This window comes from Mus caroli, unplaced genomic scaffold (assembly GCF_978045245.1).
Source record: "Mus caroli unplaced genomic scaffold, Mus_caroli_1 scaffold_20, whole genome shotgun sequence".
Lineage (NCBI taxonomy): Eukaryota > Metazoa > Chordata > Mammalia > Rodentia > Muridae > Mus > Mus caroli.
Genome location: NW_028227275.1, coordinates 51,002,169 through 51,027,343, shown reverse-complemented (window position 1 = coordinate 51,027,343; position 25,175 = coordinate 51,002,169). Strand labels below are relative to the sequence as shown.

Here is a 25,175-nt window from a genome sequence, read left to right as displayed (position 1 = left end):
GCGGGGGGGGCGGGACCTGGGGCGGAGAGCGGTTCGCGCGCTTTGGGCCTAGTCGGGACTCTCCGCGGCCGCCGCCATATTCCCGGTAACGGGGGCGCGCGGCCGGGGGCCGGCGGGGCCGGAAGGAGGGCCGGGGCTGGCGCCGCGGGAGGGAGGGGGTCGGTTGGGGTGGCGGCGGCGGAAGACGGCGGGTGGAGGGAAGCGCGGGCCTCTGAGGGAGGGGCTGAGGTCCTGGAGCTGTGGGAGGGAGCAGGGCAGGCCTAGCCGAGGGCGAGGACAGGGCCCTGTTGGTGTGGAGGCGGCGGGAGCTTCCGGGCCCGCGGGGGCTCCGGCTTGGGACGCCCCCTGGGCCTAGCAGGTGCGACGGGCTGAGCTTGCGGCGTTCGCCGCGGTGGTTCTTCACAGCGCGGCCTGAGGGCCCTCTCAGGAGTCGAGGCCCGGACTTGGCGGTGGCGCCATAGGCAACTACGGGCGCCGACTCGGAGCACCTCGGGTCGGGCCCGCGGGTGATGGGCAGCGAGCCCCGCGAGCCCGAGCGGCCTGGGAGAGCTGGGGGCGGCGCGAGGCTGGGGGCGGGGCAGAGCGGGTGGGGCCAGGCCCCGGGCCGCCGGGATGCTGCGTCTCGGGAGACTAGAGCTTGTTGACCCTTGCCCTCCTCCCAGCCTGGGACCCTTGTGCCTTAATTTTTTTTACCCTTTTCTGAATACCGTAGTGGCATCTTTCTTACTTTGTCGGTTCTCCGGGCTCGAGAGCGTATTTCCGGAGCCATGTCAGAAGGAGTGGATTTGATTGATATATACGCTGATGAAGAGTTCAATCAGGTGAGAGGAATTAGCAGCAGTTTTGGGGTTTCTTCCATCAGTCTCCTGGCAGTGGTTTCTCTCTCAGCTCAAAATAATTCCCTGTAGTATCGAAGCGTTTCCCCCTAGCGGAGGCTTTGAAGACGACTGACCATTCCTCCTTAGGTTAATTTGAACCTCCAGGCTTCAATTTTAAAGGGCTTGCTTTAAGAGCAAATAAAAACCCAAGTGTAATAGTATGGTGAATCAGCCTGTGGAATTCTTTCCCCAAGTCATTCCAAAGTTGAATGACTAACCATAATTAAAAATGAAAATTACATTTGTTGTAGTACTGCGGAGATAATTTCGATGCTTGTTACTTTGCTGTTCTCTCAACTTGTGGCTCGAGCATGTTGGTCCCTCCCTGTGCTTGGTCCCCTCCCAATGGTGTACCATGAGCTAACTTTGAAAGCCACAGTATACCAACTGCTTTAAAGGTGGAATTCCAGCTCCACTCCAGGTGTTTCAGCCTTTTTAAATAGCTTGACTGACCTTTTTGAGAAGTCTGTGGGCATCCATTCGTATGGATGGAAGGAAGAAAGGTAAAAAACATTGAATAAACTAGTTTAAAGCCAAGTCAAAGACTCAGTCATCCTAGTTTGAATGTGTGTTTTAACATTTAAGTATCCCTTAAAATAGTAATCTGTGAGGTTGAGTTCTTCGATCTTGAGGTCAAAGCTCAACAGAAAGTTTCTATTTAAAATTTTCATCTTACCTGGGTTCTTTTTAGTACTGTTATTGTTGAGCTAGCTGGTTCTTGTCATTGGTGTGTTCCGGTGGGTACACAGAAGGACCTGGAAAGAATGGACTAGAATGCCTAGGTTGTAACCTGACTTTGACAGACAACAAAAGAGGCTCATATGTCCCATTATTGTATTTTAAATTTTGTGTGTGTGCGTGGTTTGTGGGTGCCCAAAGAGCCTAGTGGTATAGGTCCAATGGAGCTGGTGTTACAGGTGGTTGTGAACCACCTGGTGTAGATTCTAGTAACCAGACTCAGGTCCTCTGGACAGACAAAGTGTTCTTAGCTACTGAGCCCTCTCTCCAGTCTTGCTTTCCTGAGTTTTATGTGTTTATTTGAGTCATACTTTTGTCATTTTAAGTTTATGGCTTTTTGTTTACTCTTAGTTCTGTATTACTGAAAGGTAGCCCCAATTCTGAATCTATGTCATTAACTAGTACTGAAACTAATTCACTTCAGAGAATAGACAGTTGTTGACCATGGGCCATATTTGATCTAAAAACAAAAACGGAATAAATAGTTTATAACTTAGGGGTCATAGACAAGACACAGTTCTTGTCCAGTGGACACGGCTTTGTCAAGGTACACATTATTACCCTCAGTAATTTGTTTATTAATTAACTTTTTTAAAAAAGGACTTTCTGATCTAAAGCCAAAATTAGTATGTGGACATTTATACCAAGCAGGCAGTGCTTTATATGGGGAAAACTGAAGCAAGTATCAACTTTGAATGTTTTACGTTCTAAAAGTTGAGAAAGGGAACCTAATCCCCATAAGTTCATTTTGGCAAAGATGGTTTTAGTGCAATCTGGAAGTTGCTAAATTGTTTAAAAAGTCTGGGTAGAGTTGTTAAAAATTGGCTTAGATGGAAGTCAACCTGTATGAATTGGGTTTTTGAATGTCTTAGAAGACAGTTACTGATTTGTCCCAAGGTAGCCCAGCATACAACTCCCTCAAGAGCACTTTGGTCCCTAAGGAAAATTAGCACATTTACTATGTGGAACCCTGTGGTGTTTGCTTCTGAACTCTGGCAGCAGGTACTGCAAAAACCTTTTGCAGAGTTACTTTATTGCTGTTACATTAGGAGTCCTGGGATTCATGCTGCTCAATTAGACAAGGGCAAACTAAAAAGGGGACTGAGAACTGCTACTCTCCTGAGTTTTCTGTTTGTTCCTTCTCATGCTAAGATAGGCTTCATAAGTATGCCTGGTTCTATATCAGGAAGGGTTTGAACTACTCCTCTAGGATTACTACTGCCAGAGCTAGTGAGGTGTTGGGAGAGACTGAATCCCTGTGCTGGAAAATAGGTGCCATTTGGAGTGGTTAAAAGTAAAAGTGATATTAGCTAGGTAATGATGACATACATCCAGAATCCCAGTGCTTTTGGAGACTGGGCCAGGATTGCTACAAATTGGAGGCCAGCTTGGCTACATTGTCAAACTGTCAGAAACACACACACAACAATGTACTGTAACAGTGCAGAATAATGGGCAAAGGTGAGGGGGAAAGGTATTGAGAACTGTGGAGATGCATGAGGCCCAGAGTTGATGTGGCCTTCTAAAAATCAAAGAAAAGGTAATCAACAATCAGGATGGTTCTACGGAGAAAACTATATCCAAGTTAGTTACTTCATTGGGTCAGATACTGAGAAGGAGCTAGACGGTAGGAAAATTGAACAGACTGGAGGGCAAAATCAAACTTCCTACTAGGAAGTTTCATGATATAACAGTAGCTTTTTGTATGTATTCTTGACAACAAAATTCTTACTGAAATATTTAATTCAATATTGAATATACATATTTTCAGTTTAAACTTAACAAAAATTTTATCATTGCCACCTATAAAATATGGGTGTGTATTTGATTTTTGCTTCGTTTGTGGGATAGGTCGGTTTTTGTTTGTTTAGGGTTTTTTGTTTTGTTGTTGTTGTTGTTTTATTATTTAATCTTTTTTTACAGTCCAGTTGGCTAAGACAAGGTTTCTCTCTCTGTAGCCCTGGTTATCTTGGAACTCACTGTAGAGTAGGCTGGCCTCAAACTCAGATCTACCTGCCTTTGCCTCCTAAGTACTGGAATTGAAGCCATATGCCACCATATACAGCTGCTGCTAGCTTTCTTAGGTTCCATGGCTTGAATAGACCATTGAAACTTGGAACTCATTGGGTTTTCTTTCTGAAGTGGTAATCTACACAATTAGGTCCTATAGGATTGATCCTTTTTTGTTCTTTCAGGAGTTTTTCAAAGAGCCCATTGATTGCCTTTAAGCTAACAGTATGAAAAGGTTCCCACTGATGTGTTTGCTCCCCAAGTTGAAGTCTTCATACTGGTTCACTGACCTTTTTATTTTATTTTTTTTAGCTAGCCAGATCTCAGTGATGACTTTTGCCTTATAACACTTAGATACATCTTTGAATCGCAGATACTACATAAAAGGAATCTTAGTTTGCCAACTTTGAGTATAAAAAATACTATCATTTCCTTATTACCTTTAAGTTTCATTTGAAAATCTTTTGTTTTTTTCCTCTTTAAAAAACCTTGGTGAGAGATATAAAGTCTAGTTGTCCTTAATATCCTTAGGGGATTGGTCTCTGGCTCTTCCTCTGAAACAAAATTTTCAGGTGCTTAAGTCTATTTAAAAAGAAAAAAAAAAAGTTAATGGGCCTGATGGTACAATTTTGTACCCCAGCTACTAGGGAAACCGAGGCAAAAATTATCACAAGTTCAAGGCCAGTTTTGATAACTTGCAAACTTAGCCAGACCCTATCTCAAAATTTAAAAAAAAAATCAAAACTCTGGCTCAGTGGTAAAGAGAGACCTTGCCAGTGGGCGGTGGTGGCACACGCCTTTAATCCCAGCACTTGGGAGGCAGAGGCAGGCGGATTTCTGAGTTCGAGGCCAGCCTGGTCTACAGAGTGAGTTCCAGGACAGCCAGGGCTACACAGAGAAACCCTGTCTCGAAAAACCAGAGAGACAGAGACAGACAGGACTTTGCCTAGCATGTTTATATACTAGACAATACCCTTTTGAATAGGTATTTGCATGCAGAATCTTCATGTATTCCTTTCACATACTTAGAAAAAACACCTCTAGATAATGGCAGTGATTATTTTGGCTTTGCTAAAAGCAAAATTCAGGGCTTGACTTTTGCTAGGCAAAATCTCTACCTACCCCTGTATTTTTAATTGTATGTGTTATGGGTGTTTTGTTTGTTTGTATGTCTATACATTGTGTATGTGCATTGCCTTCAGAGGCCAGAAGAGGGCATCAGATCACCTGGGACTGGAGTTGCAGTTACTTGTAAGCTGCCAGTGGTGCCTGGAATCAAACCCAGGTCCTCTGGAAGAGTAGCCAGTGTCTTTAACCACTGAGCCATCTCTCCTGCCCCCATCTTAAAGAAAATTTTAAAGGATGTTTTCAGCTGGTTAAGTTTGGATGGGAAATTGACAGATATGGAGAGCTAAGAATGGCTTCTGAGGATTAGAGTATTAAACAGGATAGAGTCATCAAGTCTTTTGGGAGGTGGGGTGTTTGTTCAGGATTTTGGTGGTTTATTTTTATTTTTCCATTTGTTTTATATATGGCATATGTGTTGAGGTCAGAGGACAAAACTTACCTTCCACCATGTGAGTCCTGTTATTTGTACTCAGGTCACCAGGCTTGATAGCAAGTGTATTTATCTACTTAGTCATCTCACTGGCTTTTTGTTGTTTGTTTTGCGTTTTATAAGATAGTCTGGTATATCCCATGCTGGTCTCAAACTCAGTATGAAGCTGTTAGCTGCTTATCTCCTTCCTCTACCTCCCAAATGCTGGGATTACAGGCACATGTGCCCTATGCCCAGTCTTAAGTCCTTTTGGTATCTCAGACTACAAGGGCAAATCACGGTACCTGACACATAAATGCTGGAACTTGAACCTGGAGCTTCGTGTGTGCCAGGCAAGCACTCTACTACAACTGAGCTATAACCCCAGTCCTCTATGCCTGCCTTTTTATGTTTCTTGAATGGCTATTAGAAAACTGAGGTTGTATTCTGTGAGCATAGACGTTTCCCCAGATCATTTGTAGAAACCAAAGGATAACTCCCAGTTTTTGGCTTGTTTGTTTGTTTCATTTTGTTGCCTACTCACTTTTGCATTCTTTCCTCTGCTTTATATTTCTAGATAAATGTACTTTTATTAAATGTAATAATAATATATAACTTGATATTAAAATACATTTTTATTAATATATCTAAGATGTGGTCTTTGAGCTAACATCACTGATCTCATGTATCATGAGATGTATCTCATTATTCATGTTGGTTGGTTTGCTTATTTACTATTTCTTTGATCCTCACAGGAGGCTAAACTTAAACTTGCCCATTACAAATACAATCTTGAAAATCTCATAAGTAATACTAAGAGTTTCAAATCTGAAGTCTTCCATACCCTTTTTCCTAGAGTGGGACAGGGAAGTCTTGTACATTGCTTTACAAAGCATTTAACTATACGTTCTAAATCAGCTAGAATGGAGCAGAAGAAACAAACTGGAAAGTTTGAAGACTCCATTATCAATCCCTCATCTTTTAGGACTCGGAGTTCAACAATACAGATCAGATTGACCTATATGATGATGTGTTGACGGCTGCCTCACAGCCCTCTGATGACAGAAGCAGTAGCACGGAACCACCCCCTCCTGTTCGCCAGGAACCAGCTCCCAAACCAAACAACAAGACCCCTGCAATTCTGTATACATACAGTGGCCTTCGGAGTCGGCGAGCAGCTGTCTATGTAGGCAGCTTCTCCTGGGTAAGCAAGGATAACCAAAAATCTCAAGGGTGGGCTGGAGGGAGAGCACTGGGAGGTGATGGCATTTTCAGAAACCACTGTTGCACTGTTTTGTGCTCTGATGGGGTTGGATTTCTTTTTCCTGGGATCAGGTTGGATTGATCTCTGAAAGAGAACTATCCTGAGGACGTACTGGTGCCGAAGAAAGCATTGATTAAGTGGGTAGTTGCCTTTTCTGCCATCTTATTACTGCCCCTGACCCTGGGGCTTTATGTCTAGCAGGGTCATCTATGGGACGAGATATCAGAGTGAACACCTTGAACTCTTGGTGGTCATTAGATGGTCCTGTGATAATGGTGGGTGATGGGGATCAAAGACCTTGATAGCTCTAGTGTATTTGGGATATGTGCTGACAATTCTGTAAAAGTTAACAGTGTGAGATGTTTTGGGGCTGGTGGGGGGAGGGTGCCAAATCAGGAAATGTATATGCTGATGGGAATATTCCTGGCATGGTCAACTCTAGCCTGTCAGATCTGTAATTAAAGTTGTTAGCAATCTATTTGAAATGATGAACAACCAGCTCACATGTCAGTCAAAATTAAAATAAATTTTAGTCTTAATCCCCAAACATAGGGGTTGTGGGATTAGATGTGTTTAATGTGTAGGACAATAAGAAAAGCCTGCACTGATTGAAATATTGCTGGGTTTTGGGGTTTCCTGTGGGTGGTCATGGTTGTGGCTGGAGTCCTAGATTTGAGAACAGGACTTGGAATGTCTGGGTGGGTGGGTAGCAGGCATGTAGCTCTTGACATTTCTCCCTTTTCCATCTTGCCGGCCCCAGTGGACCACAGACCAGCAGCTGATCCAGGTTATCCGCTCTATAGGAGTCTATGATGTGGTGGAGTTGAAATTTGCAGAGAATCGTGCGAATGGCCAGTCTAAAGGGTGAGATCTAGAACTGGGGAGCCCCTTTGAGTTTGTAACTATTAGGGTGACAAATCTATTATATGTTTGAACTTGGATTCTAACCCCATTCCACCCTGGCCTAGCTTACTACCTTGGTTTTGACAAACTGCCAAAGATTTGGGACCTAGCTGGAATGAAATTGAACATCCATCTGTTGAAGGGAAAGAATGTTAATTTTAAATTCCAAAAAGTAAGGAAAAAACAGGAAATCTATAGGGTGGCACCTTCTTGTTACTAATAGGGAGTGGGGTGTGGGGGTGGAGGCGTGTTTAAATAATTTAGCAAGATGCCTTTTCCTTTGTCCAGTGTCTAAATATTTTATTCTTCTTTTACTTTGTTCCTTAAGATATGCTGAGGTGGTGGTAGCCTCTGAAAATTCTGTCCACAAACTGCTGGAACTCTTACCAGGAAAAGTTCTTAATGGAGAAAAAGTAGATGTGAGGCCGGCCACCCGGCAGAACTTGTCACAGTTTGAGGCTCAGGCTCGGAAACGTGAGTGCGTCCGAGTCCCAAGAGGGGGTACGTGGAGACCATCTGTATGAAGGGGGGAAGTTGTGGGCTTGCTGCTGTGATGTGGAAGATTTGGGGCAAGAGTGCTTGCTGTTGGTTATGGTTTGGTGGCACAATTAGTGGGTGGGCCTAAGAATGAGATGTGTGTAAAGAGGACAGTGCTGGGAGTCAGATTCAGGTTGTCGGTTCTGCCCTTGACTCTTTTCCTTTTGCCCTTTTGAACAATTCAGTTCACTTCTTGGCGCCTCTTTCCCGTCTGAACTAAGAAACGATTAAAGTTCCTATCACTGGTCAATTCTGTGTTCTTCCATAAATGGACACACCATGAATGGGCTTGCTTTTTAAGTTGTGGATCTCAAAAAGCAGACACCCTAAAGTGTAATTAAGGTATACAAAGGCAGCTATGATCCTATCATGAATATATATTTGGTGTACTCTGTAAAAATCAACCATAAGAAGTATTAGGTAATAAAAGTTTTGTTGTTTCTCCATTGTTGTCCTAGAGAAAAGAAAATACTTATAGTTACTGAATACTTACTTGGCAAGTATGTCACATTAGTTTTTCTTTAAAATGCAGCATTCTGATATCTTGTTCCCTTCAGTTCATCTGACTCCCTTTAATCTGAGTATGTTCATCAACCTCTTACTACCTTAGTCTCCTACTAAGGCTCTCCTCCTGAGAAGAGGGTGCACTGATCAGCTGACAGGTATTCTAGTTTGCTTGGCAGTAAATACTTGTCATTATCAACTAATTAGTATTTTGGTTTGTGTATCGAGTTGGATGGCATAATTCAGTCTCCGAGGGATTATTCCCTGATGAATTACTAAAATCAGATTTCTAAACCTGAGGCCCAATCTTGGCTTATCCTGACTTTACAAGGTACAGCTACCCTGCAAGGGCCTGCCTGAAACAATCAGCCTCCTTTTCTCTCACTACCAGAGAATGGTTGATTGCAGAAGTATTTCATCACGTACCTGCTGTCACTACTTTGTACCTAGCTCTAAAACAGTAGTTCCTTGTGTTGATGGGGTATGTCCTTCCTGAGGAAATAGAACCTCTTTAATGGAAACAACTGTCCTTGTGTTGACAGCCTAGATGGATGAGGTATGTTCTATAATTGCCCTGGGTTAAAAGGCACACACTTAGCTTTCTTGACAACTCAACATTTTCCCATCCCTTCTGTTTAATAGTATTTGTATTAATTCAGCCCTCTCGCCGGGCGTGGTGGCGCACGCCTTTAATCCCAGCACTCGGGAGGCAGAGGCAGGCGGATTTCTGAGTTCGAGGCCAGCCTGGTCTACAAAGTGAGTTCCAGGACAGCCAGGACTATACAGAGAAACACTGTCTCGAAAAAACAAAAAAAAAAACAAAAAAAAAAAAAAAAAATAATTCAGCCCTCTCCTGGTTTCCCCAAGATACATCTCTTTACAGCTACATTGAGAGTAGTGGACCTCTTCCCAGCTTTTTCTTTGTGCATGTTACTTTTCTTCACTGAAAAGAATAAAGTGAAGAATGTGTATTTATTTGAAAATAGGAAACACGTTTTTTTGGTTTTTTTTTTTTAAGATTTATTTATTTATTATACGTAAGTACACTGTAGCTGTCTTCAGACACTCCAGAAGAGGGCGCCAGATCTTGTTACGGATGGTTGTGAGCCACCATGTGGTTGCTGGGATTTGAACTCTGGACCTTCAGAAGAGCAGTCGGGTGCTCTTACCCACTGAGCCATCTCACCAGCCCCAGGAAACACGTTTAAGAGTTAAATATGTTGTAAGCACTGAGGATCCTAGATGAGAGCATCCATTGACATACAAGACTTAAGAGTTCTGTTACTTTTTGGAGTTGTCTTAACCAAAACACTTCTGCTCTTTCTTGTGCGGCCAATGGGAGGCCCAGATGATTAGTCTCTTCTCTCTGAGCTGCTTCACTTGTATTCATTCTTTCACGTGGTACCAGACTTGCTGAGAGATGAGCTGGTCCTATTGCTATACCCAAAGCTTGCCTAGGCAGTAACATTAGCTCTTTTGCTTTATAGGAATACCTCCACGGGCCCACTCCCGAGACTCTAGTGATTCTGCTGATGGACGGGCAACCCCCTCTGAGAATCTTGTACCCTCATCTGCTCGTGTGGATAAGCCCCCCAGCGTGTTGCCCTACTTTAACCGTCCTCCTTCAGCCCTTCCCCTAATGGGTCTGCCCCCACCACCAATTCCACCCCCACCACCTCTCTCCTCAAGCTTTGGTGTCCCTCCTCCTCCTCCTGGTATCCACTACCAGCATCTCATGCCCCCTCCTCCTCGATTACCTCCTCATCTGGCTGTACCTCCCCCTGGGGCCATCCCACCAGCCCTTCACCTCAACCCAGCCTTCTTCCCCCCACCAAATGCTACAGTGGGGCCTCCACCAGATACTTACATGAAGGCCTCTACACCCTATAACCACCATGGCAGGTAAAAACTGTATTTCCCTGCAGCTTTGATTGAGCCAAGATAGTAGAGTGTGTGTGTGTGTGTGTGTGTGTGTGTGTGTGTGTGTGTGTGTGTGTGTGTTTGTGACAAGGTCTCACTATGTAGACCAGCCACCCTCAAACTCAGTAATCCACCTGCCTCTGCTTCCTGAATATTGGTATTAAAGTTCTGGCATGTGCTACCACACCAAGTAGACAGTGTTCTGTCAGAAGGTGGTGGTGGTTTGTACTTTTAGTTCCAGTACTGGAGAGGCAGAGTGGGCAAATCTCTTGAGTTTGAGGATAGCCTGTCTACAGAGTGAGTTCCAGGACAGCCAGAGCTACACAGAGAAACCCTGTCTTGAAAAAATAAAGGGGCAAGAGAGGTGGCTCAGTGGTTAAGAGCAGTGACTGCTCTTCCAGAAGACAGGGGTTCAATTTCCAGCACCCAGTTGTTAACTCACAACTGTTTGTAACTCCTAGTTCCAGGGGACCCGGCACCCTCACACAGACATATATGCAAGGCAAAATAGTAATAATTTTTTAAAAAGAAGTAGAAACAAAAAGCAGAGTGTTTTAGACATTTGTTTTCCATGAATGAGCACTGAATGCTGGTAGTTTTCCTCTACATTCTCACTGTGATGTTGAGTCCTGGGGCATAGATTATTGTCTGCTAGAGGTTTGTTTTGCACTTGCATGTGGAAGTCAAAGGACAACTTTGGTGTCACTGTCAAACATACTGTCCACCTTGCTCGAGACAGTCTTTGACTGGCCTAAAGCTCACCCAAGTAGATTAAACTGGCTAGCCTATGAGCCCCAAGGGATCCACCACTGGGATTATAAGCATCCTCTACCATGTCTATTATTTTTATGTGGGTTCTGGACATTTGAACTTAGGTCCTCAATCTTACATGGCAAGCACTTTACAAGCTAAGTTATTTCCCCCAACTCTGTCATTGTTTTTTATTTAGTGTTTTCTGTTTTCATCTTATCTACTGATCCAAAACATATCTTTCATAGCTTCCTTTAAGCAGCTTGTTTAAACTCTGTGCCATAAATGGCTGCTGCAAATGCTACAATGATTACTACTGTTGAGTTAAATCAAAATTAGGAACACATATGATATAAATCCTGTCCTTGAAGAAAAGAATGAACATTTAAGACATACCTAGAGAAGTATTAAATAATACTTCTATAGAATGTGGTAAGAATAATAAAGGTTGTGAGCAGTCAGCTGTGTAATTGTCTCTCTGCAGCCGAGATTCAGGCCCTCCACCTTCTACAGTGAGTGAAGCTGAATTTGAAGAGATAATGAAGCGAAACAGAGCAATTTCCAGCAGTGCCATTTCCAAAGCAGTGTCTGGAGCTAGTGCAGGTAATAAACTCTTACTTTACTGACTTTGCTGTAGGTTTTTCCCCTTTGTCATTTCCATCTGGAAACCTTTGAAAAGCTGAGTTAGTGTGCTGTTAGAGGTCAGAAGATGTGCACTTCAAAAGCAGTGTGTAACTAACTCCAGTCAAATGTCAAGACCTGCTTTGTAGAAAACAACTGAGTGCCTTGACTGTGAGAAATAGATACTATTTCCTGTTTGTATTTATTATAGAATATAATTGCTGTCTCAGAGAGATCTTGATCTCAGAAGTGATCTTTAGACTGTGTTTATGTAGCAACTCCAACTCCAAGTAGAATTAAAAGCCCTGGGGTTTTAGAAGTGGTATCTCAACTAGATGGTGCTCTGTTACACTAAGAAGTCTGGGAAGAGCTGGTGGCCTGTGGATAGCTGTCCTCTGAAGGCAAGTCTGTTGTCATCATAAAGCATATTACCCTTTCAGCTAACTTGCCCTGCTCTCAGCAGTACATGTAGAATCAGCAACTAGGATTCTGCAAGCCTTGGACATAAAAGAAGAGACTGTAGAATGGGAAGTTTATAGATAGATACTCCGTGGGTAGAGCAATGGCCTGGCATACTAGAATAGAAAGGTTTGGAGTTCTGGTCCAAGTCATTCTCACTTTCTCCCCGGGAGTTTCCCACATGGATCTAGATGTAACTGTAACATAGACTGTTAGTACTCAAAGAAGTAAGTTCAAATTGACTGTTAAGCCGTTTCCCATCATTTCTGACCTTTGGTTTTAATTTGATTCTACACAGTAGTTTAAAAAACAAAGTATGTGTTCTTGTCAGTTTTTCCCTCACCAGAACAACATAACTTGACCTCCTAAATTATATAATGCATGTTCATTGTTATACAATACACAGAAGAGTTCAGAGGAAATCATCTTTGTTCCTTTTTCAATGTCAGTCCCATCACCCTGAGATGGCAGATAAGTAAATCTTTTATCTCCCTCTCTTTTTCTTATTCCAGCCATAGAAATTATAATATTTATTCTCTGTGCCTCTAAAACAGAAGTTCCTTCTGTATGGAGTTCCTGTATACAGTTCCTTGCCTGTATGGAGCTGATATTGCCAGTGTTCCTGGTCCTTCACAGCGCCACGCTTCCTTCATAGTCTCTGTCCATTCTGTTCTTCCTACTTGGCATAAAGGAATCCACCCAGTTATGATTTTCAGCGGACATTTGTTGAGTCAGGTGCACATTTGGGAAATGAAAGGTCTAGTTATTGAAGGCAGCCTGATGTTTTTTTTTAAATGTACAAGTATAGGTATGAAAAAAGAGAGAGATGATATTTTAGACAATCTGTATACCACAATGGCCCCATAGGAGGGGAGTATGTATATGTATATACAGTGTGTGTGTTTGTGTATGTTGTATAACATCTAGTAAAACCCGAGTTTATGTAAGTACACTCTGTAGTGTTTTAACAATGATGAAACTACACAACAGCAAATTTCTCAGTGTGTTACCCTGTCATTGAAAGCTGTATATTACATATATACATAATAGAGTGTGTATATTATATATACATATAATAGAGGTATTATAGTATATATTATAGTATATACATATAATACAGGTATATGAGCAAACATATGTATGATTATTAATTTATGTATGATTATTAATTTAAAATACGTAGATTTCAGACATATTTCAGACATATTTTCAAATACCTTTAATCCCAGCTCTCAGGAGGCAGAAGCAGGTGAGATCCTGCCTTGAAAAAAGTAATTGTAGACTCAATACTGTTTTTAAGAAAAAAATTGAAAATTTTCTGAGGACTACCAAGACTACTTTCTGACTGGTGGGTATTCCTCCAGTTTGGGGGAGGAATACACATATCACAACATATGTATAATTTTGGTTGTTTCTTAGGAAAATGAACTTCAAGGCTGGATATGTGTAGATTGGTGATGGATCAGTTACCTAGTATGCTCAAAGCTCTTAAGTTCAACACCCAATATCACACAGGAAAAAAAAGCAGTATTTATCTTTTTGCTTTCTCTATTTTGGACACCTATCTTATTAACTTCTGTTATTTGTTAAGACCTACTGCATTATACTAAACACTTTTAATAGGTGACTTCTTTTGCTTACAGGTTTCTCATGAGTTTTAACTACTAGTAATCTATGGAGCCATTGTTTCTTATTAGCCTAGCAAAAGCCCTAGCAAAGATAAAACAAGAAGCAATATTATCAATACATGGTTAAACATACATAGTTCTGTGACCAGAATTTTTTTAGAATTGTTAGCTTAAATATAGGGGTAGTTTATTATTTAGACATGTACATGTTTTGCATGTGTATATGTATATATACCATATACATTCTTGGGATTCATGGGGCCCATTTTGTTTCCTGAAACTAGAGTTATGAGTGGTTGTGATCCATATAGGTGCTGGAAATCAAACCCAGGTCCTTTATAAAAGCAACAAGTGATTTTTAACAGCTGAGCTATCTTTCCAGCTCCAGGACAGTTTATTTTAATCTGTATTTTCAAGTAGCCCTTGTACAAGTATGCACTAATTATAGGGCCACAAGTATATGTCAGCTTTCAAACGAGACTATAGCTCTTAGTCAGTTTTATACCTGCTATGTCTCCTTTGTCCATTTACTATGGCTCTTTAGAACAGCTAGTCATTGATAATTTATGTCCCCCTGCATTCTCCTTTTGGTCCAGCTTGGTTACTGCCTCTGCTCATCCTTGGCCTTTCCCTCCATCCTATCAGGGGATTACAGTGACGCCATTGAGACACTACTCACAGCCATTGCAGTTATCAAGCAGTCCCGAGTCGCCAATGATGAGCGTTGCCGAGTCCTCATCTCCTCTCTTAAGGACTGTCTTCATGGCATAGAGGCCAAGTCATACAGTGTGGGTGCCAGTGGGAGCTCTTCTAGGTGAGTTGATTGACCTGAAGCAACACTCCCCTGGAGTTTGGTTGGGAAAAGAAGGAAACCCGGGGTATCTGATAAGGGGTCTGGATTAAAGAGAGGACCTCATATTCACTTTTTTTTTTTTTTTAGAGCTATTTATTTATTTTGTGTATATGAGTACACTGTCGCTATTTTCAGACACACCAGAAGGCACCAGATCCCATTACCGATGGTTGTGAGCCAATCATGTGGTTGCTGGAAATTGAACTCAGGACCTCTCAAAGAGCAGTCAGTGCTCTTTAACTGATGAGTCATCTCTTCAGCCCCTTACATTCATATCTTTTAAGATTAATGAGACATTTTCATTAATTTTGTTAATGTCTAGAACCTGTGTTCAGTAGCAGCAGTGGCCTCATTTAGGAGAAAGAGGATAAAAAAGAACATAGTCCTCAAGGGCTGGGGACATAGCTCAGTGATCAGACTTCCTGCCTAGCACATGAGGTCCTAGGCTCAGTCCTGAGCACCATGGGGAGGCTGGGTCTAGGTGGACACATGGGGATTTTAGCCATTGGGCTTAAGTTTGAATCTCAGTTCTGTTGCTAACCATCTGTGTGAAGGTTAGCAACTTTCCAAGAACTTACGGGGAAAAGTCCTAGTACTTGCGTACAGACCTATTGTAAAGGTGAAATCATAATACTTGGAAAATTCTAAATAATCTGTTTAATACATTAGTAAGATCTTCTGACAGTGCCCCTATGATAGAGAATATTTTAGGCAAACATTGAGAGATACAAAACCTCATGTGGAAAGAATGTGTTGTAGGCCATTGGGGTTGAGGCTGAAGGATGTTTCTGACAGGAAAAGACATCGGTCCAGGGAGAGGTCACCCAGCCGGTCCCGGGAGAGTAGCAGGAGGCACCGAGACTTGCTTCATAACGAAGACCGGCATGATGATTATTTCCAAGAGAGGAACCGGGAACATGAGAGACACCGGGATAGAGAACGGGACCGGCACCACTGAGAAAGGTGGGAAAGAAACCCTGTTCTTGGCCAGTGGATTGTATGTGAACTGGGTATGGTGGTTCATGCCTCTAATCCTAGCACTTGGGAGACCAATTCAGGAAGATTGCCATGAGTTGAAGGGCAGCCTGGACTACAAAGTATGACCCTGTCTCAAAAAAAGATTTGTAATAGAAGAAATGTTCTGCCCTCAAGTTCTTAATAAATGAAAGCCATTGTTGTTATTATTATCAATAATAATATCATGTATTATTACATTTAAATACCAGTAAAAGGGAAAACTGGTCAAGGCAGAAGAGATTGTTACCTTAGTTTTCATGATAAAATATTAATGACTTCAAGAATGGATATCCATTAAAAGCTTTAGAGTAGAAAACCATTCTGAAAAATCTTCAACAGCTTTAGAGACCTTGTGATATGCTTATTTTACTAAGTTTTGTTAAAAGTGGGAGTTTTGGGGAATTGGTATAGATGATTGAAAAAGTAGGTCAGCTCTTCTGGCTCAGCCTGGGCTTCCTGTCTCTCAGCTCTGCTTTTTTTATATTTTTATTCACAGAAAGATATTTATCTTGGAGGATGAGCCTGTAGCTATTGAGTTTTATCCCACCATTTTGCAATCCCAACTAAAAGCTGCTAACAAGGATTGTTTGTGGTGTAAGAAAGAATGGGTGTTGGCTGTTTCTGTGGAGGTGTATAAAATAGACCAGAATATGGCTAGGAGGATCTACCTGGTCTGTTGTCTGATTGATTGTTCTGAAGTAATATACTTGAGCAGGCTCTGTAGTTCTTTTTTATTTTTATTTTATGCACATTGGTGTTTTGTATGAATGTCTGTATGAGGGTATCAGATCCTCTGGAACAGGAATCACAGACAGTTGTGAGCCACCATGTGGTTGCTGGGAATTGAACCCAGGTCCTCTGGGAGAGCAGCCAGTGTTCTTAAACACTGAGCCATCTCTCATGATCTCTCTCTCCAGCCATGACTATGTAGATTTTTTTTTTTTTTTTTTTTTTTTTTTTTGGTTTTTGGAGACAGGGTTTCTCTGTAGCCCTGGCTGTCCTGGAACTCATTTTGTAGACCAGGCTGGCCTCGAACTCAGAAATCCACCTGCCTCTGCCTCCCGAGTGCTGGGATTAAAGGAGTGCGCCACCACACCCGGCTGACTATGTAGTTCTTAACTATGGATGCTGACTGGATGAGGAAGACTAGGAACCTTCACCTTTTGTGCATTTTCATAGGTCTTGGTAAACTCAAACCTTTTGAAAAGTCTGTAAAACTCTACATAGAGGCAGCCTCCTAACAGACAAGAAAGCATTCCTCTGTGTTTGCCTCTGCAATGTTGTTAGCGTTAACTGCTTTAACGGCTTTGGTTTTTTGAGTCAGGGTCTCTTTATGTGTCCTGGGCTCATTATGTATACCAGGCTGTCCTAGAACTCAGAAAAATACTCCTGCCACTGCCTCTCAGGAAGTGGTATTAAAAGCAGCCTGGCACTTAAACAGACTTATAGCTTAGATTGTTTTTGTCATCTTCTACAGAAAGTAAATGGAATGATAAAGATTACTAATGCTTTTGATCTACACCTTTCTCTGTTCCCTTTTTTTTTTAAGCTTCATGTTTCTTTTTTTTAATCTTTTTAATATTTTTCACACAGTATATTCTGATCATGGTTTCCCCTCCGTCATCTCCTCCCAGATCATCCCACCCATCAAATTCTGTGCCTTATTTCTCTTTTTCTTTAAAAAACAAACAGGCTTTCTCGTTCTTATCTCACAGCATTCTCAAATGTAGGGTAACATACATAGAGCCAGCAGTTAAGCTCTGTGTTTGTCTCCCTAGGTTTTTGCAACAGTTTGAGTTTCGAAGGGTGTCTACATTAACATATATAACTTGTGGAAATGTAGGGTAATGAAGATGTAACCCGCAAGTGACTTTGGCCTTCTTTCTTTTGGGGGATGGGCAAGGTCGGCATGGGTGTCTTGGTCTATCCCTTCATTAAATAGCACCATCACTTTCCTTGTGAGCTAGTACAATTGAAGCATTATTTAAAATTCAAAACAGCCAGCACTGGATGTTGTGATCAAACTTGTAATGCTAGAACTCAGGAGACTCAGACAAAAGAATTATAAGTTCAAGGTCATTCAGGACCTTGTCTCCAAAAAAAAAAAAATTCACCTAATATGATGTAGTATGTGGCTGCAGGCAGATATCAGAGTTGGAGGCCACTCTGGTCTACAGAACAAGTTCTAGGACAGCCAGCTGCACTGAACAACCGTATCGTGAATAATAAAGAAGGAAGGACGGACAGACGGACCAGAAGAGGAGCTGTTACTTTGTCTATGCAAAGCAGCAGTTGTAGTGTCTAGAGTCTTATTCAGTGTACTTTACTAGCATAGATGACTGCCTATCACCATTCCTGGTGGCTTTGCTCCTTTGACAACCTTTTGGTAGTAAAACTACCAGCAAGATTCATCAATCCATCTGAAAGTCCTCTGTTGGTAGTTACAGAAAACATCTTTTTGACTGGTACAGCCTATGGTAAAATAAGGAAAACTCATTCTTTGGTAAATTTTCTACGTCACTTCTTTCCTGGTCTCCCCTAATATGTACAAGTGAATCCGACACTTTAAAGAAATTTCCCTCTTTAAAGAAGAAAAAAATCATCTTAAATTTTCATAGTGGTCTGGATTCTATCTTCATTCACTAAGTAGTAGCTTAGAAGGTTTCATGTTGGGGAAGTGATAGACAGATCTATATAAAGAACTTAGTCCTCCAAGCTATTTGAACAGCATTTACAAAAACAATTGTATTTCTGTGCTGTGAATAAGGGTCCCTGATCAGGAAAGGTATGTTTTGTGCAGAGGCCTCAATGGAACAGCAGCATCCTCTTCTATTTCTCAGGAGAGGGCCTCAGCTCTGGGGTTTGAGGCTGATGGGCCAACTGAAGTGATGGATCTTTGACTTCTGTATGCATTCAGACACTACTGCCAACACCAGTTCCCTTGATGTACCTGTTATCCTGTGCATCTCATTCTGTAAGGACACTTCACAAATGCCATTTCTTCAAGATATTCATGTGTATGCTTTGAAGTTGGAGGGTGTACCTAGGTGGTCCATGTGTTCAACTCTCTGTAATTGTCCCACTATTTTAGGGTGTTTGTTCTTGATACAGAATCATTCTCACTTCATATTCTTCTGCTCCATTGAAAACTGAGCTTTCTGTTCAAGTTTGATGGAGCTTAAAGATTCAGCCAGTTGTGATGGTACTTACCAGTAATCCCAACACTTGGAAGACTACGGGGGATCATGATTTCAAAAGCAAGCCTAAGCTACAGAAGCCTGAATTTAGAAAACAAAGAAGGCACTAAGAGCTTCAGTTTTTCTTTTTAGAAACTGAGACAAATACTTGTACATATGTTTAGAGAAGCCAGCAAGGTAAAGGTCATTCCAATTCTGAGTAGGAGCTGAGAAGAGTGCCATCTCAGAAGGCAGCATGCACATCTCTTCTGCATAGCTTATGTGTGCCTATCTTTTTGGATGGCTCTTTCTCTCCCCCCACCTTTCTCCCTCCCACTCCCCTCAAGACAGTTTCCATGTGTAACAGTCCTGTGTCTTGAAACTTGCTCTGTAGAGTGGGCTGGCCTTGAACTCCCAAAGATCTGCCTGCCTCTGCTTCCCAAGTGCTGGGATTAAAGGCGTGCAACACCACTACCAGGCTTATGAAGCTTCTTTTTTTTTTTTTTTTTTAAGATTTATTTATTTATTATATGTAAGTACACTGTAGCTGTCTTCAAACACACTAGAAGAGGGAGTCAGATCTCGTTACAGATAGTTGTGAGCCACCATGTGGTTGCTGGGATTTGAACTCAGGACCTTTGGAAGAGCAGTCGGGTGCTCTTACCTGCTGAGCCATCTCACCAGCCCCATGAAGCTTCTTTACAAAGGTAGTTTTATATTTGTGTATTTGTATATATTTGTGTATGTCTGCAATTCCAGGTTGAGTTTAGTAAACAGTCTACACCTGAATTTAATTCTCCTCTTTCCTTTTGACCTTTGGTTCTGTTTTATATCATCAAGTGACCATACTGTCATCAACATGTTTCAGGTTGCTAGGGACTTTAAGATTAGCAATATGGCAAAAGGCCTAGCAGACCCTTCCTATTGGGTAAGGCTGGTGCCACGTTCTCCGGTCAAGTCAGCGTAACAGGTTGAGGCTTGAAAGCTGCTCATGAAGTAAAAAGAACTTTACAGAAACTCGCTCTTAGAGTCTGGCGTTCTTTCTAACCCATACATTAATTTTCCATTCCCACGTTAGTCTAGTGTATGGATCCACGTGCTCTCTTTCAGTATTATCTTATTATAAGTGCCTTTTAAGATTAAATTTTGACATAGCTAAAGCCTTCTGCCAGTGTTCCAACAGTCCTAGAACATCCTTAAGCAAGACCATGGGCTTAAAATTCAATAAAAATGTTGCTAATCAGAATAGCCTCTGAAACTACACTATTACTTTAAATAAAAGCTAGTCACTCTCTTACACAGGAATTTACCATCACTAAGGAAGAAGGAAGTTTCAGACCAAAGGAGAAACCAGAATAGATACTTAGAACTATAGCGGAGTTACACCCATACACACGTATTTACAATGGCCTAAGGGGAAGGTGGACTATACAATAGACTAAAATAGGAACTATGGAAAGGGCTCGAAGCCCTTGACCCTGGCTTCTAAGATAAGTGAATCTTAGGTAGAGCCCTTGTTTATCCTAGTTGTTAACAATTAATTCTATCCCAGGTAGTTCCCTTTAGACCTTTTGTGTTTGCATTCCTCTATTCTATGTAAGATTCTGGTTACCTCATTTGTAACTTGTTGGTATGTTACCCAACTTCCTTATTGTCTTCTACATAAAAAGTCTGATGCTCTACTTGACAAAATACATTCAGATCCAACACAACCTCTCCTGTGTGCATCTGTCTGTCAAATTCAACCGACGCTTTGCCCACCCACAACTAGAGACCTGTTCCACACAGACAAAGGGGCCCAGAGGGTCTGAGGCAGGCTGGCAGATGGTTTTGATGAAACAAAAACTTCCATGCTCTGCTTTTAGTTCTTGGCCAGGTCATTTGGATTTAGGTCATTGTATTTTTGAGTCCTCACCCACAAGTGTTCTATGAGGAAAGTCGTACTCCTTGGCAGTTTGTTCAGTACAGCCTGCAACGGCTCTTGTGCTTTGTCTTAGTGCATATGCAGAAGTACACGGTTTTGGAAGCTGTTTTGGTTTGGTTTGTGGAGTTTTAGTTGGGGTATGTGGAGGGGATGTTTTTTGGGTTTTGGTTTTATAGTCTGTTTTAATCATGGATGCTTGAAAACAAAACAAATATTGAGGGGTTTGCAGTGGGAGTGCATGCTTCTTGCTAGAGCCTCGTGGGTACTAGGGGATTGGTCGATTTGATTAAATACACAACTTGTTTTCTTGCTATTGTCCTCCCCATTCTTCCTTTCTCTTTTCTTTTCTTTCTTTCTTTCTTTCTTTTCTTCTTGCCCTTTAGGTAAGCTATGACTTGCTCAGAATAAATTTTCTGAACCTGTCTCCTTAAAGCAACATTTCTAGAAATGTTAGTTTCTGACCTTTCCTAGCTAAAATGTTCTCAAACTGCTTTCAGAAACCTTATTCCATTGTCTGTTTTTTCCTCTTAACCTTAAAGTAATTGCCACCATTTTGGGTTTTTTGGTTTTTTGTTTTGTTTTTTATGTCTTCACTATGCTTTGTGCAGCCACTCCCTCACATTACTTTGTGCCAGACAGTCCATATTCTACTTTGCTAAGCTTGCTCTCTCTGTCTACTGAGGTTGTGATTTCAAGAATTGCCTGTTTATCTCGCATAAGCCCCACTGATGGGAGCGGCCTCTAACTGATGTTCTCTTCTGGTGCTTTTATTGCAGGAGTCTGGGTGGAAGCAAATTGTTTTTAATGGACTTGCATCTCCTCACCTTGATCAGGACTAAAGGACGGAGGCCACTCCACCCCTTCCCCTTCTTCCAAATCCCTAACTTCCTCCAGGCAAAACCCTCTGCCCTGCAGGATTGAAGATGGCTTGGCAGCCCTCCCAATCCCACACCTCCTGTTTGCCAGGGGGGAAGAACCTAAAGACTTGCTGGGGTAGGAAATGAGGGCAGACAGGAAGAGAGCAACATGTCCAGCCCATAGACTCCACAGAGAATGGTGCTTTGTCCAAGGAAACCTGAGTTTCTGATTGCCCAGGAGCAGTCAGTAGTGAGGATACTGAGAGAAAACTTCCTTCCCAGAGAAAATGGATCCTCTATGTGGGATTGTAGGAAAGTGACTGGGTGTGCCAAAAATGCCCAGGGTTCTGCCCTCAGTACTATATTTGATGGGGCCAAGAGGGTCCAAACCCTGCTAACATACCACTTTATTCAACTCCTTTACTTTCCTAGCCGGTTGAGGAGGGACCATGAGAACAGAAACTACCTTGTGACAAGACAAGTGTTCTCAGTTTTCTCCTCACATATCGACGGTTTATTTCCCTGGCCTCCTAGAAGGCTGAATCCTTTTAACTCCTTGATATCTGACTCCTCAGTGGACTTGTTCCTCCAAAGCAGAACCCAGGAGGTTGCTATCTGCCAGAAGCCTAGGCCAGCCAGATACCACCATTTGCTGCTTCAGGCTTGCCTGCCTGTTGTGATAACCAGCTCTTAGGTATTTCCTTTCCCTGAGGCTTTCCATTTAACATGGAGTCCTTCCCCCAAGAAGGCTTCTTCCTTGTTTTAGAGGAAGGTACTGCCTTTTTGGACTTAGGTATGTCGTGGGTCCTCAGAAACGAGGACCCCTAATTTATAAAGTACCAGAAATGTGGGGAAGAAAGCAATTTGAGCAGTATGTAGCCTACTCACATGGGCTCTTTTTCAGGTTTGATGTAAGCATAGGCTTGCATATTCCCAAGGTACATACTTTGACTTAACTGTGGGATAACTCAGCACTAATGGGCAGGTAAAGTCACAACTGTGGTTTTTTTGGTTTTGTTTTGGTTTTTGGTTTTTTTATCCTTTTATTCCAAATACTTCCCCTGTCACTTTGCCTGGAGGTGCTTCCAGCCTTTAACAAGGAGCAGAGAAGAATTGGAGCCAGACTTTAGTGAGCTCAGCTCAGAGTTGTAAGGACCAGCACACTGGTGGCCAGTTTCTGCACAAGCAAATGGAATTGCTTATTTTCATCGTCCAAATTGAATAGGTTGCTCCTGGTAGAGGTAGCCAGTCCTGGAGTACCATAGGGTGATGTTCCTTCTGGATGCATCTGCAGGGCCTGTGGGGTCTGGTGTAAAAAGAGACATGACATGTGGAGACGGGACTTAGTGTGTGAGGCATAGGGTCATTGGAGAATCTTCAGACTCGGGGGAGACTGAATTGGATGCCTTCTCTCTTCCCAGCACACTGCTGATGGACCCCTTCAGTCACGGAGGGAGTGCTCCCAAGGTTGGACAGGCACATTCCCTTTGGACAGAGGCTGCAAGTTGTGGCTTATTTTCCTGTTCCCTAAACCAATCCCTATTCCATCAACATGGCACCCTGCCTGATTGGCTAAGTGTTAAGTGATAGGCTTATTCTTGAAAGCAGCTCGGGGCGTCTTTAAAATGTAGAAAACTGTAAAGTGACAGTTAAGGAAAACAACATATACAATATCAGAAGAGCTGTTCCCAGAGAATTATTTTCTCCCCATTTCATTTTTACTCAGTGACATAATTTTTAGTTTTATTCCTCATAGCAAAAGGAGAAAAGAATCCCAATCCTCAAAAGGTCAAGGCCCCGTCCCCCTGTTGTCGGTGATTTGTTTGTCTTTCTGATAGGTTGGAAATTGTGTAATAAACTTGATGACGATGTCAATCTTTTATACTGCATTGTATTTTTTTCCTTTTGTAACAAAATATTTTTAAATAATAAATGGGGTGTGAGCTGTTTACGGATTCTGCATTGAATAGATTTGTTGAGGTGTATGGGGCATGGATACGGACTGATAGAGGTCCTGTGTGATAGAGGAAACCTCAGGTTCTTAAGTGTAATTTGGTGATTGGCAGTGGTTTCTCCACAGTTGTAGCTGACATGATGAACCCCTAGGAGTCAGTGTGAAGCTTTACTTCGACCTCTGGCCACTCAGTTCCCAAGTCTTCCTTGCAGATTGTGTTTCCTACCCTGTGGAGTTCTGGTACTTTCCTGTTTGGAGAACACTTAAGTCCTCCATTTCCTTTTCCATAGACAAGCAATATGACTTCAATCTCTCATCAAAAATGAGAATAATTGTTCTGCCTTCATATTAAGGATGTGTTTTGTGGACAGAATTGACATCTAAATTTGAGAAGTAGAAACTAGAAAGCTTAGAAGTACTGAGGGATTTCCAAAAGAGCTTTCCTTTTAAAGCAGCACAGATAAAGACCCACTGACAAAGTAGTGGCATTTTACCAATTTATAATTTGGACAAATACGACAAGAAAGGATTCAGGTGCCAGACATGGTGGCGCTCGCCTTTAATCCCAGCACTCGGGAGGCAGAGGCAGGCGGATTTCTGAGTTCGAGGCCAGCCTGGTCTACAGAGTGAGTTTCAAGACAGCCAGGGCTACACAGAGAAATCCTGTCTCGAAAAAACAACAAAAAAAGACAGGCTGGCAATGAATTCCTGAGCCTCCTGCTTCACCTACCAAAGTGCTGGGGTTATAGAAATATACCACCATGCCCAATTAAGTCACTTGTAACTTTTTCTTAAGGGAATTAATTTTAAGTGAAGAATTATAGGACAAGAACGGCAGTCCATATGGTAGTGTATATTGATACCAGGAAAAGCGGGTAAACTTAACCTAGAATGCTGAGGTGTGTGTTTTCACGTTGGAGTCAATAGTCACTTGCACCTTAGTTGCCTGCTATGTTTGCTAAGTGCTGGGTTTGCTCCATCTATTTAATATTCCAACCATACATTTTATGCCTCCAAAGATGCCTCAGGATATTGATGCCTCCAGGTAAAGAAGCTTGCCTCTTACACGCACAGCTTGTAGCCACACTCACTTTCCAGGCCAGATAATTTTAACACTGAAAAAAATGAAACAGATACAGTGGTACACCTACAATCCCAGCACTTGGGAGTTTGAAACAGGATCTCTTGAGACTAAGCATAAACATGAGGCACATCCCTATCTTAAATGTAAAAACTTACTGTATATACTGTCTGCTTCAGCAAAATGCTTTGTCCATGGAAAAGCTTCTAGAGCTGTCTTGAGACCCCAGGCTCGTCTCAAAGCTGTGACCCTCTCACCTCTGCTTCCAAAGTGCTTGAGACTAAGGTATACCACCACATCCAGCCACTGCCTTGGTTTCTCTTGTGCATGACTAAGTGGCTCCAGCAGCATCAAGAACAAGGAGCACCCATGGGAACCAGTAGACTAACCTCCACATAACTGAGGTGAAATGACATCCTATCATCCTAATGGAGTTCGGTCATTAAACTTCACCCTCAGTGGCAATGTGGATGTACACCACCATACCCTGGTTGGGTTTATACTTTGTTTAGACTGACTTGTAAGACAGGCTTGTATTTCCACACGTGCCTTTACTTCCTCGGA

General features: G+C 42.2%; 1 protein-coding gene across 5 annotated transcripts; it reads left to right on the top strand.

The window, feature by feature from the left end:
- Window positions 1-6: 6 nt before the first annotated feature.
- Cpsf7 (cleavage and polyadenylation specific factor 7) lies at window positions 7-23,458 on the top strand. 5 transcript variants are annotated; one of them, XM_021151314.3, is made up of 10 exons: window positions 7-85; window positions 713-821; window positions 6,149-6,367; window positions 7,188-7,291; window positions 7,659-7,804; window positions 9,859-10,273; window positions 11,526-11,644; window positions 14,395-14,563; window positions 15,398-15,565; window positions 21,496-23,458. In XM_021151314.3, exons 2-9 carry the CDS (start codon window positions 768-770, stop codon window positions 15,558-15,560), a joined length of 1,389 nt encoding a protein of 462 aa, XP_021006973.1. In that variant the 5' UTR covers window positions 7-85; window positions 713-767; the 3' UTR covers window positions 15,561-15,565; window positions 21,496-23,458. The 5 variants fall into 5 exon arrangements, with proteins under 5 accessions (XP_021006973.1, XP_021006974.1, XP_029328315.1 ...); XM_021151315.3 differs by having other exon boundaries at window positions 7,659-7,831; XM_029472455.2 differs by lacking the exon at window positions 7-85 and adding an exon at window positions 171-358 and having other exon boundaries at window positions 7,659-7,831.
- The last annotated feature ends 1,717 nt before the right edge of the window (window positions 23,459-25,175 follow it).